General features: G+C 44.4%; 1 protein-coding gene across 4 annotated transcripts in view; it reads left to right on the top strand.

Moving 5' to 3' along the window:
* The window catches only part of nrxn2b (neurexin 2b), an 884,672-nt gene that overhangs the window by 80,225 nt on the left and 785,929 nt on the right, over window positions 1-18,518 (top strand). Inside the window, exon 2 of one of the 4 annotated variants that reach the window (XM_084043029.1) lies at window positions 1,167-1,187. The exons of the other annotated variants lie outside the window; for them this stretch is intronic. Within the exon in view, the coding sequence (XP_083899155.1) occupies window positions 1,167-1,187 (21 nt within the window). The remainder of the gene's footprint in view (window positions 1-1,166; window positions 1,188-18,518) is intronic. 4 annotated transcript variants of the gene reach the window in all.

Here is an 18,518-nt window from a genome sequence, read left to right as displayed (position 1 = left end):
TTGGAGTTCTCCATAGGGGAGCCATGCATGCAAAAAGCTGGAGGCATGTTCTCCGCGCTTTGTTGCAAGCGCCTTCTCATCGACGATGGGCGGGGGGTTCTGGAGACGAGGCGGGCGGCTTTTCTGACATTAATAAGCACACATAGCCCCATGCCGCTTTGGGGTACAGTGGAGTATAGCTCTCTTTACCGAGGCGCCCTGCTGGAATGCAATGTCTTTGACTCACTCTCCCCACGCTATATCATTAAGCCAGAATCACATATATGGGATTCCGTATGTGTGATGTCTCGCCCCCTTAGGCGGGCCATCTCTTTGACTGAAGTCTCCAGTTGCCTATTGGTGGGTAGAGAGGATTACAGTGCAATGTCTTGAGATCTTCCACAGGGCTTTGCTTTAAGAGAGCCGATCTGCCACTTGTAAGAATATTCTCCAGGCCATTATACCTGCCTTTTGAATAAGTCCACAGATGGAGGCTTAATTCAGTCGGGTCAGGTGTGCATGTTTGGTGCTTATCATAGAAGTCTTTGTTTTGCTGTCAGATTTCAGTGAGCTCAAGATTAGTTTGGTTTTAGACAGTGGTGGAAAAAGTACTCACATGTTTTACTTAGGTAAAAGTATCAATAGGGCACTGTAGAAGTACTCTGTTACAAGTAAAAGTCTGGAATTTTACTTGAGTAAAAGTACAAAAGTATTATCAAAATGTGCGTAAAGTACCAACAGTAGAAGTACTAAATTGTTTGAAAATAGCCTTTGTATAAAATAGGGCTAAAGGTGTTAATACATGTTTTATAATATAATAATTAATATCTGCAAAGTAACTAGTAACTAAAGTTTTCAAATAACTGTAGTGGAGTAGGTACAATATTTCCCTCTGGAGTAGAAGAAAAAGTACTGACAATGGGAAATACTCCAGTAAAGTTGAAATACCGAAACGTTTTACTTAAGTACAGTACTTGAGTAAATGTACTTAGTTACTTTACACCATTGGTTTGAGATAGCATACCAAATCATTGAAGCACATGTGTTAGACAAGGCTTGTATTCCGTACTGTAAACAAAACCATTGTTTAATGATTCTCTCTCTCTCTCTCTCTCTCTCTCTCTCTCTCTCTCTCTCTCTCCCTCCCTCCCCCTCCCATGTGCCGCCTGTGGTCTCTCGCCCTGAAGCTGAAGAGTATGCTGTAGAAGGTAAGACCTACAACTTGTTCCTCGGGGCCCTCTGACAGGCTTTCCTTTACGCTGCTGGCCTCCGTGTTGGATGTCAGCGCCGGCTGCTTGTTTTCATGCTGTTTGCCCTCCCTCTGGGGAGGGGGCATTGTCAGTTTGGACTGCGGTTTTACGTGACTTCCAGGGGGCCTTTAAAAACATTGTTGTTTTTCCAAATGAGACGAAAAGCTGCAGATTTTGCAACCCAAAAACAGAAACCCTTTTTTTTTCCTACCTCTCGATTATTTTACCTTGTTTTGTTTATTCATTTATTTGTATTTATTTATTTATTATTATGGGTTCTGCTTCTATGTGTGCTGGGTAGTGCGGGTAGTGCGATTCAATTGCATTTGATGAAAAGTGCTGCCAAGCTGGAAAACACTAGACAACCTGGCATACATTTACACCCAGATCAATTCACAAGTGAGCAAGGCCATTTCCGGAGTGGTAATATACAGTACATGGCCCGGTTTGAGACCTCATCCTCCTGTCTATTACAGCGAATGGCTCGACCATCTTGCAACGAGGGAGAAAGGAAGACAGCCAGTCTTGGTGGGTGGGGGGGAGGAGGACCCTCGGGGGCCTCATCAGAGCCCTGGGGCCAGACACTAAACTAGCTCCCGGGCCCAGCGGGCCCCTGTCTTGCAGGTCTTGCTGCCTTGTCAGTCCCACCAGAGAGAGAGAGAGAGGTAGGGGAGAGAGAGAGAGATCCACCAGATAAGTCAGGTTGTCAGTCTGTCAGTCAGACAGACAGACAGACACTCAGTCAGACAGGTGGCACGGTGGTTCAGGTTTGCTCACTGATAAGTCCCCCGACACACGGCTCAGGGCCCTCTTTGACTTTGTAATGGATATGGGAGACTGCTCCCAACCACTCACTGCACAGTGCTGCCGCCGGGGGGAGAGGTATAGAGCATCGCTGTGCGACTGGTGGGAAAGGGATGGAGGGAGAATGCAAAGGTACTATACTGTAGAATACAGAGTGTTCCTTAAGCCACTGGTTTCTCAACGTCTTGTCCGGGGCCCACCAGGGGTCCAACCGGGTTTGGCCACTCAAAATAGAGAAACGACATTCATTGGCCACGCCTCCAGGTCTAAAGTTAAGTCATGAGACCTGGTACTTAGGCTAAGACACACAAAATAGGGACCTCAGAGTTGCAGACCTGTAATGGTACATTTGGACCACCTGGCGGTCCCCAGACCCGCCGTTGAGAACCAGTGCCTTAAGCTTTAGTTCATGGTGTCACGCACGGGGTCGCCGATCTACAAGCTCCCGGCGCTTTGCGGATGCATCGCTTTGTGAGCTTGCAGATCGGCCATTTCTGCACATTTACGACGGAGCATGAATAAAGCATTAGAACACTCCTAAGAAAAATGGCAGCGGTCTGAATTAGGCCTTAATTACACTCAAACTGACATGGAAGGTTTCTTATTTTCCCCCCCACACTCAGTTCAATCAACACTCAGGATGTTGTGTTTCAGCGCAAACATACAGTGTACGCGCATAACGTACACATTCGTCCATGCATGCATTATGTCCATGCGTGTCTCTTTTTATCAGAATGTACTGTAGGGTGATGGATTGCCTATCATGAGTTCTGAACCAGGCAAGGGAAATCACTAAAAACAACCCTTTTAACCCATTTGGACCGGGAAAGAATCTTGTGTCATTTTTTTTATTTCTTTGGCTATTCAAAAAAAAATAGCAGATTTACAAGCTCATGAGCTTGAAAATCTACTTTTTTGGGGGGGGAAATCGTGAAAATGTGTGCAAATCTTTAAATATATATATTTTTAAAGCGAGCATTTGTAAAATATTTTGTTCCAGGAACCTCCAGAAACAAAGATTTGAGTTACAAATGTTAAAAATATATATATTCAAAGATTTGCACACATTTTCACGATAAAAAAAACAAATAGCAGATCTACAAGCGCATAGCGCGGCATTATTTTTGAATAGCCAAAGAAATCTAAAAAGTGACACGAGATGCATCCCCCGGACTGAATGGGTTAAGTTTGATGTTTTTCCTCCCTATCATTGAATAATTCAGTTCCAACGGCAAATGCCGCACGCCCCCACACCACGCCACCCCCCACACCCTGCCTATATACACGACACGCGGAGCATGAGTTATTTAACTTGTGGCATATTGGAAACGGAGTGGCGTATGGTCTGGGTGCTGTTTCACTGTTGCACAGCCCGACCCCGCGTGAACTCAATTTGAATTTTGACCCGGTGTCGACGCTGCACTTCTGCATAATGGGCTCTGCGTTTGATGGTGACATTCTCTCGGCCTTGTTTGAATGTTATGTGACGATCGCAGGGTGCCTGTGATTACTGGGTGTATGGGCGCGCGCGCGTGTGTGTGTGTGTGTGTGTCTGTGTCTGTGTCTGCAAATGTGTTTACATCTTTTTGTGTTTTTTCGTAAATTAATGCCCGCGTGATCATACCACAGTGTCACACAAAAGCATCATAAAGTAGCCGATCTACAAGCTCGAAGGTTGATCTTGTTGATCTGCTACTTTTGCATTTGTTTTGGACATAATGAGGTTTTCGCCCGACAGAGAAAACAAGAAGGTTTTAGTGTGCATGGTGTTTTTCCGAGTATGTTTTGTGTGCCTGTGGTTCCACATTGTGCTCTTGCATTTCTGGTGACATGTCACCGGTGATGCCCTTGATGGGAAAATGTCAGGGTGACAGTGTTGGACCGCGTGGCATTTCCCCATGCATATAGTCCACATCCAACACACACGGCCCCTTCTTTCTGATGCACTATGACGGGAGAAGTGGGATGGCAGCCAGGCTTGTGTGTGAGTGAGTGTGTGTGTGTGTGTGTATGTTTGTGTGACAGACTCTCTCTTTTCCTGGTGTTTTTCGCCCAGGTGGACGTGGTTTTGAGGTGAGGTTTAGGCATAGTTTCTTTTGTTTCCCCTTTTGTTAAAGATATTTCTTTAATTTATTTGATAGAATACAGTAGACTGACAGGAAACGGGGAGAGAGAGATGGGGAGTGACTCGAACCCACGAGCCAGGTTTAGGCATAGTTTCTGTGAGGTTAAGGCATAGTTTTTGTGAAGTTAAAGGTTAGCGTTTAGGCGCCACCTGGGCGACAGAGGGAGTCCCGTGTGTGTGTCTCCTGGGGGCCGCAAGACGTAGAGAGAGAGAGAGAGAGAGAGAGAGACATCAATAACCTAAGGCCCAGGCCCACCCCCTATGGTCCTGACGGCCATATGCCACAGCGAATTGGGTTACTGGATCAATGACAACATTTTAATTAGCCCACAAGGAGATCAGTACTAACCGCAACTCTTTGTGTGCGAGTGCGTGCGTGCGTGCGCATGGACTGGGATACTTGGACCCGAGTTGGCTCTGTACTTGGACCACTTTTTTTTCTGTCTACACCAAATATCTTTGCCAAAAGAACCTACAACCTCACAACGCGTCACAACGTCATTTGCTTTGAGCTTGTAGATCAGCTATTTTTGGCTAATGTTCCCCCCCTGCCAGAATATAGACGCTGGGATTCAAGTGGGTTAAATGCACACTGGGGGTTTTCCTGTGTGGAGCAGAGCGCTGAGCGCTAGGCGCTGTGTGGTCATGTGTTTCATCACCTGAGGGAGAGCACAAAGTCCCCAGGGTGGTCCCCAGGGTGGCCCCTGGGAACAGGACCAACGAGCCCTCTCCAGTCCAACAGCATTGCCTCTCAGCAGCGGTGGGCCCATGGCAAGGGGGGGAGCAGTGAGTCTCAACCTTTTTCATTTCAAGGACACCCTGTTTGATATGCGTTAGGCCATGGGCCTCATTTGATACCGTTTTTTTTTTTATCTGCAGATTCTACAATGTCTTCTAAATCCCAACAGTATTCTGAAAAACGTACGTTTCTATGTCAGTGGTGCTCAAACTTTGTCATGTCAAGAACCCCCAAAACTATATGTATTTGGCCGCGGACCCTCATCTCAAAATATTCGGTTCCAGGGACACCCCAGAAGCAAAGATTTGAGTTAAAAAATGTTCGCTTTAAAATAATATTCAAATATTTGCACACATTTTCACGTTTTTTCAAAAATAGCAGATCAACAAGCTCATAGCGCGGCACTCGGTGCCGCGCTATGAGCTTGTATATCTGCTATTTTTTAATAGCCAAAGTGTAAAATAGGCTAATGCTTTTTAGCTCAAATGAAAACGTGACACAGATGCGTTCCAGGTCTTAATGGGTTAATTTAACTCTGAGTGTACAAACGGAGACAAATGGAAATGTAATGACTTGTACCATGGGGACCCCCTGGCTGGAACCCCTGGAGCGCTCGGTGGTCTCACTTTCCCTTTTGAGCTGGCACCTATATGCCGTTTGTCAAACTGACTGGTACAATGTAGACTACAGCGTGTTTTGTTATTTCTTGCATTGGGGCAAGGGTAGGTGTTGGAGGTTGGAGTTACTCTTTTACTCTGTGGGGCTGTCAGTGATTTGGGAAGGGGGAAACGTTGTCCTTGCGTGGAGGTCTTGGTATAACGTCCCAGGTGTCTGCCTATAATGCTAAAAGCAACTCCGGTATAATAAGTGAGCACGCTTGTTGTTGTTCCACCGGCACTTTTCAAGAATTGTACCCGAGCTCCGAAAAAAAAAAACACGCTCCCGGTGCAACACAGTACTTTTCATTATGCTGTACTTTCTCCTGTTACCGTGCCAAGTCCCACTAGTCATAAATTGCTAGTTGTAACGGCTCAATTAACTCGCGTTTGTCCCAAGTCATGGTGATTTAATTAATACAAGGCGAAGCTACTGTGTGCGTGCGTTCCCGCCGTGTTGTGTCGCTAGTAGGACACTTGATAGGGGATCTGTTTTTTAACCCATTCAATCCGGGAACGCATCTGTCATTTTATATTTTTTTTGGGGCTATTCAAAAATAGCAGATATACAAGCTCATAGCACGGCACCGAGTGCCGCGCTATGAGCTTGTAGATCTGCTATTTTAGAAAAATCGTGAAAATGTGTGCAAATCTTTGAGTATATATATTTTTAAAGGGGACATTTTTGACTCAAATCTTTGCTTCAGGGGTCCCTGGAACTAAATATTTTCAGATTGTGGGGTCCGCGGCCAAATACATATTATGTTGGGTGCCGCGCTATGAGCTTGTAGATCTGCTATTTTAGAAAAATCGTGAAAATTTGTGCAAATCTTTGAATATATATTTTTAAAAGCGAACATTTGTAACTCAAATATTTGCTTCTGGGAGAGTCCGTGGAACAAAATATTTTACAAAATGTTACATGTTTACAAAAAAATAGCAGATCTACAAGCTCATAGCGCTATGAGCTTGTAGATCTGCTATTTTCGAACAGCCAAAGAAATCCTAAAAATGACAGAGACGCGTTCCCGGATCGAATGGGTTAATGGCTCATCGTCTCAGATATATAGCCCAGACCAGCGGGAGCGACTGCGTGCTCCTGTTTCCCGTTTCTATTCTTAGTGGTTCTCCCGACGCGACCGTATTTGGGTCTAATTAGTGTCGGCGAACCGTGTTGCCTGAGAGGTTGGTTGAGATTGATGATGCGCGGGGACCTTGAAAGCCCGTGGGAGGGGCGGTGGCCCCTGCCGAATGGCGGCCGCTGGCCCCGAGCTGGCAGCCCACTAGGGCCACGATTGATGTTCCACTCAGGACACTGACCTGTTTTCGCTGCCAAGCACCAGACGTGCGCACTAGCTGCCTTCTATATCTGCATATACACTGTATATACCCAGCGAGGGCCAGGCACGGGCGCACGTATACATTCCCTGGAGAGCGTTCCGGGCGCGTTCCGGGGCTACATGTTGATGTATAGTTTCATTAAATAAGCACTGCAGCTTTACCCCCATTTCCCCATGCATTCCTGAAGCGGGCGAATAAAGACGTGACAGTCCACATTTTGGAGGCGGCAACACAGCAAAGCACATGCACCTGCAACCTTTTCCACCCCCCCAGTTCTCGTGTCTGCGTCCCTTAATTTTCCTCCACCCGATGGGGCTTTTGAACCCTTAACCCTGACTGTGAGCCAGGCTGTTATTTTCCATAACACGCACAATAAACAAATCCTCTCTCTCGCTCTCAGTCAGCTTGCATGGCTTCTGAGACTATACAGTGATGATGACATAGCTGAAACGGAGGACTAGGGCCTCTACAGTTGCTGCAGTAGAACTGGTACACTATACAGTAGATGAAGTGACTCTGATAAAAGATTCACAGGAGAGGAGCTTCGTTCAGTGTCTTTACTTGGGTACTGTATATGTGCGGTCTACAAAACACAAAATACAAATCTCTTAGAATCAACATAGTACAGAACAGCAACCACATTAATATTACATAAAACATGACACTGTTCAAATCAATCTACAGTAGATACAGCACAGCCGTCAGACAAACAATTCACCAAAAGTACAATCACGGTAGCATATTCAAAACATACACAATGTACAACAGGACGGTATTCTACGATAAACACTAGGACACTTAAAGGTAGGGTAAGTGATTTTCTTTGGTTAAAATAAGTGTTACATAGCTCTATATTCTGATAGTACTCATTGCTATAGAGTGTTTGTTCAGTAAAAGGAGTCTCCTTGTCTCTCCAGCTCTTTATTAAACAGAAAATGCATTTTCGTTTCAGTTTCAATTTCATTTCCAATTATCCAATCAGGATAGAGAACTCAATCAGGATATAGATTAAACAAGTGAAATTAAACAAGTGATAACACTAAGAAATGAGCAGGCAAAATTGGAACTGGAACACTATAAAAAAGAAGCTTAAAAATGGGTACTGGTTGGCTGAGGTTTTTACACCTACCGAAAAATGTATTTTCTGTTTATTAAAGAGCTGGAGAGACAGGGAGACTCCTGTTACTGAACAAACACTCTATAGCAATGATTACTATCAGAATGTAGTGCTTTAACCTTTTAACAAAATATTTTTTGTTTTAACCAAAACATATCACTTACCCTACCTTTAAATATACTGTCATGAACACGGACAGTCAGAAAGAAATAGCACTCTGCTCCTCACGTCAAGCAAAGTAAAACTGACTCAGTGACGCACACAAGCTGAACCTAATCACTCATTAGGTCGGCATTAACGAAGGGGCATCCAATCAACATCGCTGTGTCAACGAGGACTGCTGTGTCAACGAGGACTCTCCTACAATTGCACTTTGTGTAAGGCAAGTAGGCAACCAATGTCGATCTGACTTTTAGTGGGAGTGACTTCTTCTTACGTACAGTACATTGGGGATTTGGGATTACAGATTGAGTGGGTCCTGTATTTGCAGGAGATCTCCATTGGATTATCTTAAACCAGATTATGGATTTTGTTCTTATTGATGAGCAGGGAAATCTAAATCAAATCCTACATGTGTGTATAAAGGCAAGCCATGCAGGGAAAACACAGAGAATAAAGCAAATATTAAACGTACCAATGTCATAGTGGTATTAACCTAGTTTTGACTGTTTGTTTTTGGATTGTTCTGGGAATAATGTTTGTGCATGTGGCTACACGTTAAAACCCCAGCTGCTGCTGTTCTAGTTATTTTTGAAAACCTTGTTCTTGTATAACATTCGGCTCCTATAGCATCACCTGAAACGACCGGCCACCTGGATCTATCTCTGCTATGAGTACTGTTTTGGTCTTCGCCCAAAAAACCACAACAAAGAAATGGTAGATTTCAACAGCAATTGAAAGCGATAGGGCATTTATTTATATAACGCCCGTAGCATAACAAGCCTATTTGTCCATTTGCGCTGATCAATAAAGCTTAACCGTGCATTTTTCATTGAGCGCATGGGAGATTTGCCGTGTTCAAACAAAGCGAATCGATTGGCGCGAGATTGGCCCCGGCTAGCTTTTTTTAAATTCACGAGCACTTGGGATAGAATCGGCTGCAAACAAACGCAAACGCACAGCAGACCCCCTGCCCCCCTTTGCATTTCAGAGCACACGAGCGACGGGCAGTGGTGGAAAGTAACTAAGTACATGTACACAAGTATTGTATTACAAATTTGAGGATATTTTTTTGCTATTTTCAAAATATTTGTATGCATTTTGAAACCTGAAATGGGATTGTCTGCATAATGAGTACTTTTACTTTTGGTACATTATATTACAGCCATTTAGCAGACGCTTTTATCCAAAGCGACTTACATTCAAGTGCATTCAACATAGGTAGGAACAAAACTACAAATCACCAGAAGTCTTAAGTGCATTCTCTTCTAAAACAAACAACTAAGAGTATACCTAGCGCTAAGGTAGAAGTGCAATATATCAGCTACAGATGTGCCACTTCAAAACTTCACATGTCCTGCCATCGCCAAGACAGTAAATTTTCAGGGGATTCCCAGGGCAATAAGAGGGACAACGAAGGGCATTTAAAATGCTGAATTATTTTGATGATCACTGCTTTTATGATGCTAATTAATTTGAGCAACTGGTCAAATCACCTTTCGCCTCATAATGAATCTGACACCTTGTTCAACACACATTCTTTTGTTCTCATGTATATGGCTGTCTGTTGAAGGGAAAAACTGGGGTGTGTAGTGACAACTTCTTTTCAGGGGCAAAACAGTGCATTTTAAGGGCAGAAAAGGGAGGAAAAAAATGCATTTTCAGGGCACTATCAGGGAAAGAACAGTAACGTGTGAAGTTTTGAAGTGGCACATCTGTACCTACTTTCTTAAACAGATGAGACAAATAGGAAAATCAAATGAGCTAAAACAAATAAGTGTATCGAATAAACACGATCCAAAAAGACAAGAGCTCGTACAACTAATTGACAACAAGTAGGCAAGACTAAGAGGAAGGGTAGTGTTTCCTGAAGATGTGGGTTTTCAGCCTGCGGCGAAAAAGATGGGCAGTGACTCTGCTGTCATGACATCAGTGGGGAGTTCATTCCACCACTGTGGGGCCAAAACAGAAAAACGCTGTGATCGTGTAGATCGGCCAGAGGAACCCTTGAGCGACGAGGCAATAAGTTGCCCCGAGGCGGCAGACCGAAGTGGTAGGGCAGGGTTGTAAGCCTTGACCATAACCTGGAGGTAAGAAGGAGCTGTTCCTTTCACTGCCCTATAGACAAATTCACAGACACGCTGCGGTGTCAACACTCCGCACCGCGACACCGCAGCAATGGCCGCCTACAGGCGGCGCGTCTGTGGATTCGTCTATAGGCTAGCACCAGGGTTTTAAACTGGATGCGAGCCGCTACGGGGAGCCAGTGTAGAGAACGGAGAAGGACGGTTGTGTGGGAGAACTTGGGGCGGTTGGTACTTTAGGTACGATTTGATGCCAATACTTAATGATAGTGAAATGTGAATACAGAACTTTTACTTAACATAACAGAGTATTTCCATATTGTGGTATTTGTACTTATACTTAACCACTTAAACCCCGTATGGGTAACCGAAGTCCCTCAGGGCTCAATACTAGTATCTTTTCTGTTTTCTGTTATTGTGGGGAAAATAACAGAAAAATAACGGAACATTTTTTTCAGCGAAAGCTGTCCCCACAATACCGATGCTGGGGTTTTAGTGGTTAAGTTAAACATGTGAGTACCTCTTCCGCCACAGTCGACGGGGGAGGGGAGAGACAAGAGACACAGGAGGCTATAGGACAGAGCTGAATGGCCTCTTTTTCTTCGTCTCTAAAATTGCTCGAGAGCCTTTGGACGGCGGGTTGTCCTCCGCCTGCTTGGCCCCATCCAGATGTTTTTGGGAGATTACAGTGCCGCATGCTCGCGGGCCCGGCAGGAGCCATCTGCAGCCATGGCCGCTCTCATAAGACGTTAATTTCACCCCACACAGATCACCACTCTGCTTGGTGATAACGCTGTGGATATGGGGGGGGGGATGGAGTGGGGCATCCGCTTTATGAGCAGTGATGGAAAAAAGATGTACTCCGATGTTGTACTTAAAGCAGTAGTTCTCAATCTTTTTTTTGGACAAGGGCCCCTAAATTGTATGTGTATTGCAGTGCATTGTATTTGACTGCAGACCCCCATCTGAAAATGGTTTGTGCCACGGACCCCCACAAATATCAGATGTACAAGCTTGCAGATATGCCAACATATAAATGGACACGGTGGTTACAATGATTGAGATGCTATATTAACTCTTTAACTGCCAGGGTAATAGTGTGACTCTATACTCAGTGCCGTAACGGAGGGGTAGCAAGCGATGCGGTGCGGGGGGGCCACCAGCAGGGGGGGGGCCCCGCCTGCGCTGATACAAATATTTTTACAGCAAAAAAAAGAAAAAAGTTGATTTATATTGGTCAAATAGAACCGAATTAGATCCGAATTAGACCGAATTAGACCCGAATTAGACCCGATTTTTTTTCTCAAAGAGGTGCAGAATCTGACGAGTTCCCTCGTTAGTGGCAGGCAAAGAGTTAACTACTTTTGCCAGTGTGTTTGTCTCTGAGATGTAGTGGAGTGTATAAAAGTATCGAAAAATGGAAATATGAAAAAAATGAAAAGTACAGTACTTGAGTAAATGTACAGCTTGTGGGCGTATCTAGATGCACCAGTGTCAACACGCGTGACCTCGGTAGTGCAGCTCTGCTCGCCACAGCAGAGAGAGAGAGAGAGATAGAGAGAGAGAGAGAGAGAGAGAGAACTGGCCCGGATAGCACAGGCCCCTACCCGGTCTGCTGGGTTTGTGCAGTGTGTGTACTGTGGGCTTGTGCGTGTTTGTTGGCACACCGCGTGCATTTAACTGCCAGTATAGTAGAGCGATAATTGAGTTTGCCATCGTGGGAGGTGTGTGGCATAGGGGTTAGTCCTCTCACAGAGCAAGGCAGGGCCTTCATTATTACCCAAATATGTGCTTTCATAATGAAACTCCTATTTCCACAGTTCAAGACTTCATTCTGGCATATGAAATAGAAACTGTATGAATAATAATACTATTTAGGCAGTACAAAAGTATTAGCAGCCGTTAGAGTTGGAACATTCCAACATTGTGTAACGTATATTTTTCAGCCTGTTTTTGAATATTTGAAGCTCAAAAAGACTGGGGTGACTCTGTTGAACCGAAACGTCCACTTCAGTGGGGTTTGAACGCCCCCGTACTGTACCGTAGTTCTCATGTAAATAACGTTGCACCGGTGTACTGCACCTTTATTCAAATCGTCCTCCTTTTAACCCATTCAATCCGGGAACGCGTCTACAAATGTCTTCTGAATCCTAACAGTTTTCTGAAAAAAAAGAAAAAAAAAAACGTATGTTGCTACATCAGTGGTTCTCAAACTTTTTCATGTCAAGGACCACCAAAATGATATGTATTTGGCCGCGGACCCCCCCATCTGAAAATATTTTGTTCCAGGGACCCCCAGAAGCAAAGATTTGAGTCAAAAATGTTCCCTTTTAAAAATATATATATTCATAGATTTGCACACATTTTTAAGATTTCTTTTTTTTTTTATTATCCCATGATTTTGTAACCCATTTTTTTTCACCCAGTGCCAATTGCCTATGTAATCCTGGGTGCTACACTCCCTCTGCCAGACGAGGGAGAGCCTAGAGCCGAGCTCATGCCTCCTTCAATGCATGAGAGCTATAGCAAGCCGCTTCTTTCCACCCAACAGGGGTTTTCAAGATTTAAAGAAAATAGCAGATCTACAAGCTCATAGCGCGGCACTCGGTGCCGCGCTATGAGCTTGTAGATCTGCTATTTTTTAAATAGCCAAAGTATAAAATAATTGTTATAGCTAAAATCTAAAATGACGTTCCCGGGATTGAACGGGTTAACTTGACATTTCTCCCTGTACCCAGCAACGTCCCTGGTCTGAACCCGCAGCACTCGACGTTGCGATGTTTCAACGAGCTCTGAGAGGGATTTCTCCTCAACCGTTCTCCCAACCACTCCTCCTCCTCTCTCCTCCTCCTCAGCGTATTCAAATGAAAATCCTTCATATACCCTCCGCGCCTCACCTTCTGTCGAGATTGAATAAAATGAAAACAACGTTACGAGTGAGAGAGAGAGAGAGAGAGAAAAAAATAGTCTTTTAACCCGTTAAGACCGGGAACGCATTTGTGTGTCATTTTTAGATTTCTTTGGCTATTCAAAAATAGCAGATCTACAAGCTCATGGCGTGGCAACGAGTGCCCCGCGCTGTGAGCTTTTAGATCTGCTATTTTTGAAAAATCGTGAACATTTCGTGGCAAAATCTTGGATTATATATTTTTTTAAAGCGAATATCTGTAAAATATTTAGTTCCAGGAACCCCCAGAAGCAAAGATTTGAGTTACAAATGTCTGCAAAAAAAAAAAAAAAATCCTAATATTTGCACAACTTTTCATGATTTTTCAAAAATAGCAGATATACAAGCTCATAGCGCGGCACTCGGTGCCGCGCTATGAGCTTGTATATCTGCTATTTTTGAATAGCCAAAGCGATCAAAAAAATGACACACAGATGCGTCCCCGGTCTTAAAGAGTTAAGTATTTCCCAGAGGAATCGGCGGGGTTACGGGGCTGTTTGGAGTTTGCGTCGCCACGTCTCTCGTTTTGTCGTCTCCGCCGGGTAATTTATGCCCCGTCAGGGATACAATCACCGTAATCCCCCCTTCTCCTTTCTTTTCCCTCCATATCGGTCTTGCGTCTTGAATCCCTTTCTTTCTCTCTCTCGCTCTCTCTCCCCCTCATCCCTCGCCTCTCTTCCACTGTATCCGCTATCTCATCAATCTCCCAATTTTCTCTCGCTCTCCCCGCCACCCATCTATATCGCCAACCTCTCTTCACCTCTCCCTCTGTCAATTTCCCCCCCTCCTCCTCATCTCTCTCTCTCTCCCCTCACGCTCGCAGATAAACTCACACGGGTTTTAGGTAAGCGGCTTACGGTGTAGACGCCTCTCTCTCTGTACGAAAGCGGCGAATTTGCCCCCCCCCCCTTTTCGAGGGGCTGAAGGAGGCAATCTGGACAGACAGGTGTGAATTGAGAGACGGGGAACCGTGGCACCTGTCCTCGGTTTGCCTGGTTGGCACGCGGGTACGTGCCAGTCCACACGACGGCAGCCTGCCACGTTGTTTATTTAGGAGCCTGGCGGCAATGCTCGCATGCTGGAAATGTAATTGTTTTGTTCTCAAAAATGTGAGAGATTAAATAAGGCTGGGTTTTTATTCCGTTGCGTGACGACTTCGCCCGGGCTTTTATTCTCTTCGACGTTATGTCCTAGCAACACAGCTTCCCAGGCTGCTTAGTTTTGCTTTGCTTTTTTTCTGCTAGCTCTTGTTATCAGCTGCAGCTATCAGATGAAATACAATAATGGGAACGGTTGTAGTCCTATTAAGAAGTCAGGGTTTCTCAAAGCGGGTGCCGTGAAGACAGTCCCAGGGGCACCGTGGAATACTTTGATAATATTTGTAATTGACCAATATCACGGATATTCTCTCTTTTTATGAAATTTGGGGGTGCCCTGGATGAAAACGTTATGTGTATAGGGTTGCTCTGAGCCCAAAACGTTTGAGAACCACTATGAAATAAGAGAGTGTATCACCTCCTCTACCGAATCTATAGCTACAGTAGCATACCAGCATAAAAAAAAACTGTAGATCTACAATTTAATACAACTAAACAAGTACAACATTTTAAATTGACCCACTTATTGTGGTTATATGTTGAATTAAATATTGTGATATTATCAAGCCTAAATATCAAACATATCAGACATACATTTCCCAAAAAGGAGTATAATTCAGTCTGACCAGATATCCCCACATACAGTATCCCCACCAGCAATAAAAAATGAATGGCTAGAGGGAGGAGGATATCCAAGGGCGGAGGCATGGATCTCCCCCTATCACCCCTAGAAAATCAAATCCTGCTTATTGTACACAGCACAACCCCAGGAGAGACTGTATATATATGCATCGGTATCATTGAAAACATTCAGAATAAGATAACGTCCAAAGATAGAGGCTGCAGCGTTTGACAGAGTGCGGTATAAAGCGCACACCGGGGTCATCTGTCCATGTCTGGGACTCCTAAAATCGCACATAATGTGTGTCTTATCTGTGAGTGTGTGAGTGTGTGTGTGTGTGTGTGTGTGTGTGTGTCATTGTGTGTGTACGTGCTTGCAGTGGTGTAAAGTAACTAAGTACATTTACTTAAGTACTGTACTTAAGTAAAATTTTGAGGTATTTATACTTTACTTGAGTATTTCCAATTTCCAATACTTTTACTTCTACTCCACTACGTCTCAGAGGCAAATATTGTACTTTTACTCCACTAAAATTATTTGAGAACTTTAGTTACTAGTTACTTTTCAGATATGAATGATGATATTATGAAACATACATTAACCACTTTAGCCCTATTTTATACCTAGGCTATTTGAAAATAGCCGATCTACAAGCTCACAACGCGTCGCGCTGCGACGCGTTGTGAGCTTGTAGATCTGCTATTTTCAAATATTTTAGTACTTTTACTTTTGGTACTTTAAGTACATTTTGATGGCAATACTTTTGAACTTTTACTCAAGTAAATTTTGAATTCTGGACTTTTACTTGTAACAGAGTATGTCTGTATTGCAGTATTGGTACTTTTACTTAAGTAAAGAATTGGAGTACTTTTTCCACCACTGCGTGCTTGAGAGTGCACGTGCGTTTTTAGAGTTTGTATAAGGGCAGCCAGGGCGATGGGTACAGTGGCCGCAACATTCCCATTTTCCGCCTGACAACACCCCTCATCACTTTCATAACCAGATCTGTCTGTGGCCCAAGACGGCAGTCTCAACTCTAGACCCGTTGCCCCCCCCCCTCGACCAAACCCCCCGTCCCACCCCACCCCACCTCCATCTCACCCTCTCGGTCCCTCACAGCGGTCCTCTCGCGTGTACCTGTGCCTCCTCTCTGGAATTCAATTATGCCATGAAATGCCACTGACTCCACAGCTAAAAGTGTATACGCCGGCCAGGTGACACGGTGAGAGATTGCATTTGGGCACGGCCCGGGCCAAAAAAGCCCATCTCCCCCCGCCGGTCCCCCCCCCCCCCCCCCCCCCCCCCCCCCCAAACCCATGGCCGGCACGGTGAAAAGAAGAAAAAAAAAAGCTTTTTCGCTCTCTCTCTCTTCCAACTGGCTGCTAAGCAACAAGGTTTGTGAGAACTAAGCTACTGTACTCTCATGTCACTGTGTTTTTGTGTCTCTCTGAATTCCTTCATATACGAGGCGAGAGTTCGGCACAACGTGAAATGTGTGTGCGTGCATGGGTGCCTCACCAAAGAGAGTGAATCGACGAGGTTATTCGTTCCGGTTCAGAAGCTTTCTCTAGAATAACACCTCCTCGCAGACTCTAGTCTCTACCCCCACTGTGCAGGAGGACTAGGTAATACCCTGTAACAGGGGGCCGAGCACGAAGTGCGTAGGCACCTTATTTTATCTGTTATTTTCATTATTATTATTATTCTGCCATTGTTGGAGGTCTTCTTTGCAGAATGGTAGAGGGTCATGCCAAACAGGCAAGCAACGCATCTCTTTGAACAGACACTCATGACTCGTTCGACCCAAAGCCATGGAAGGCAAATACTCACTTATGGAGCTATCAATATTTGTACAATACAGACATCTCTATGTTGTCTAGAACATTGGTTCTCAAAGTGGGGTCTGGGGAGCCCCAGGGGTACTTGAGGGGGTTCCAGGGGGTTCCCAGCTAAATGATGGACAGGAACCAAATGGACCCTTATGGGTCTGTAACTCTGAGAGTGTACAAATGGAACCAAATGGACCCGTTAGGGTCCATTTGGTTCCATTTGTACACTCCCAGAGTTAAATTAACATTGATTTTACAATATGAATTGGGGTCCCAGAGGTATGAATGCCATTAAATGGGGGTCCGTAGCCTAATGCATGTCGAACTGGGGGTCCTTGAAATTAAAATGGTTGAGAATCACTGCTAGAGAGCCGTCAAAACCTTCTCTTATGGGGGTCCCTGGCTTATCTTTTCAAATGGGGGTCCGTGGGGTAATAAGTGTCAATTTGGGGGTCCTTGACATGAAAAAGTTTGAGAACCACTGGTCTAAAATGAACAGTTGTCAAAAGGTTGTCTTGATAACTGGTTGTCTTGATAGCTGACACTAGTTTGAGTACAGCTTACTACAGCACTTGATGGAATAACTCACAGATGTTTTCAAGTAACACCACAAAACAGTATAGCTTATCAGCAGATGTAAGCAGAGGCTGGCCCATGAAACCAAAATGGAGGCACTAGATAGCTTATTTCCGACCATGCAAATGTTTCATTTTCTCATTGCTTGTTGCTTGTATTGCTGCTTGCAGTTATATGTTCTCATTCTTTTTTATTTACCGCAAACGCAAATTATGTCTCAGGACTTCCTTGTTTCGTCTCTGGCCTTTTCAGTTTTATTAATTTTTAGGTGGGACCATAATACAGTACAATTATGTTTGGTGGGTGGAGTGGTTTCGAGCAGCATGTAGGGAAATGGTCTGGTAAAATTGGGATCAATAGGCCAGCCAGATGAATGAGAGCCACCAAGGGGAAATTGGAGAATGAAGTCACACACACACACACGCGCACACACACACACACACACACACACACACACACACACACACACACACACACACACACACACACACACACACACGCGCGCTCATAATGGGAAAATGGTAACACTTGAGTGAGTTTGTTTCTCCCTCCATTTTGAGGTAAGAGGACAATCTGTTGAGGATCTCACAGGGAGTAGACTCCGGAATACCCTACATCTCCCTGCATCCGTCCCCCTTTCTTTCTCTCCATTCTGTCACTGTTGTGTGTCTCGTAAAAGCCCCCCCCCCCCCACCCTGCTCTCCGTGCTCTCTCTTCTTTTGTACTTGTATTTCTTTTGTCTCGTTGCTATCGCACTAATTTGCACCCTCTCCCCCTTGTTGTCTGCTTTCATTCAATGTTAGTTTTGACAGACATGTTGTCTAGTCATAGTCTTTTGAATGAAATTCTTTGTTGTTTTAGTCATATTTTAGTAATCTGAAATGTGTTACTTTTAGTCTAGTTTTAGTTGACTAAATCTACAGTTGATTTAGTTGACTAAAAGACTAGTTTTGGCAGGCCTTGATGCCGTCCTAATGCCTGATTTGTGGATCGGCTACAGAAAAGACACGTTGTGAGCTTGTAGAGCGGCTATTTTCAGAGGTTGATGCCTATGCACAACCAGGCATAAAATGACTTGTCTTGGTTCTACTTGATCTCTTCTCCACTAGTACCTCCCTAACATTTTAGACTGGTTTGTATTTGTTGACGAAATTGTCAATATATTTAGTCATAGTTTTAGTCATCATAACTTT

This window comes from Gymnoscopelus microlampas (assembly GCF_963454915.1).
Source record: "Gymnoscopelus microlampas genome assembly, chromosome: 19".
In the NCBI taxonomy this organism is placed as follows: Eukaryota; Metazoa; Chordata; class Actinopteri; order Myctophiformes; family Myctophidae; genus Gymnoscopelus; species Gymnoscopelus microlampas.
The sequence above is the reverse complement of the archived record's forward strand: the minus strand, read 5'-3'. Positions and strand labels throughout refer to the sequence as shown.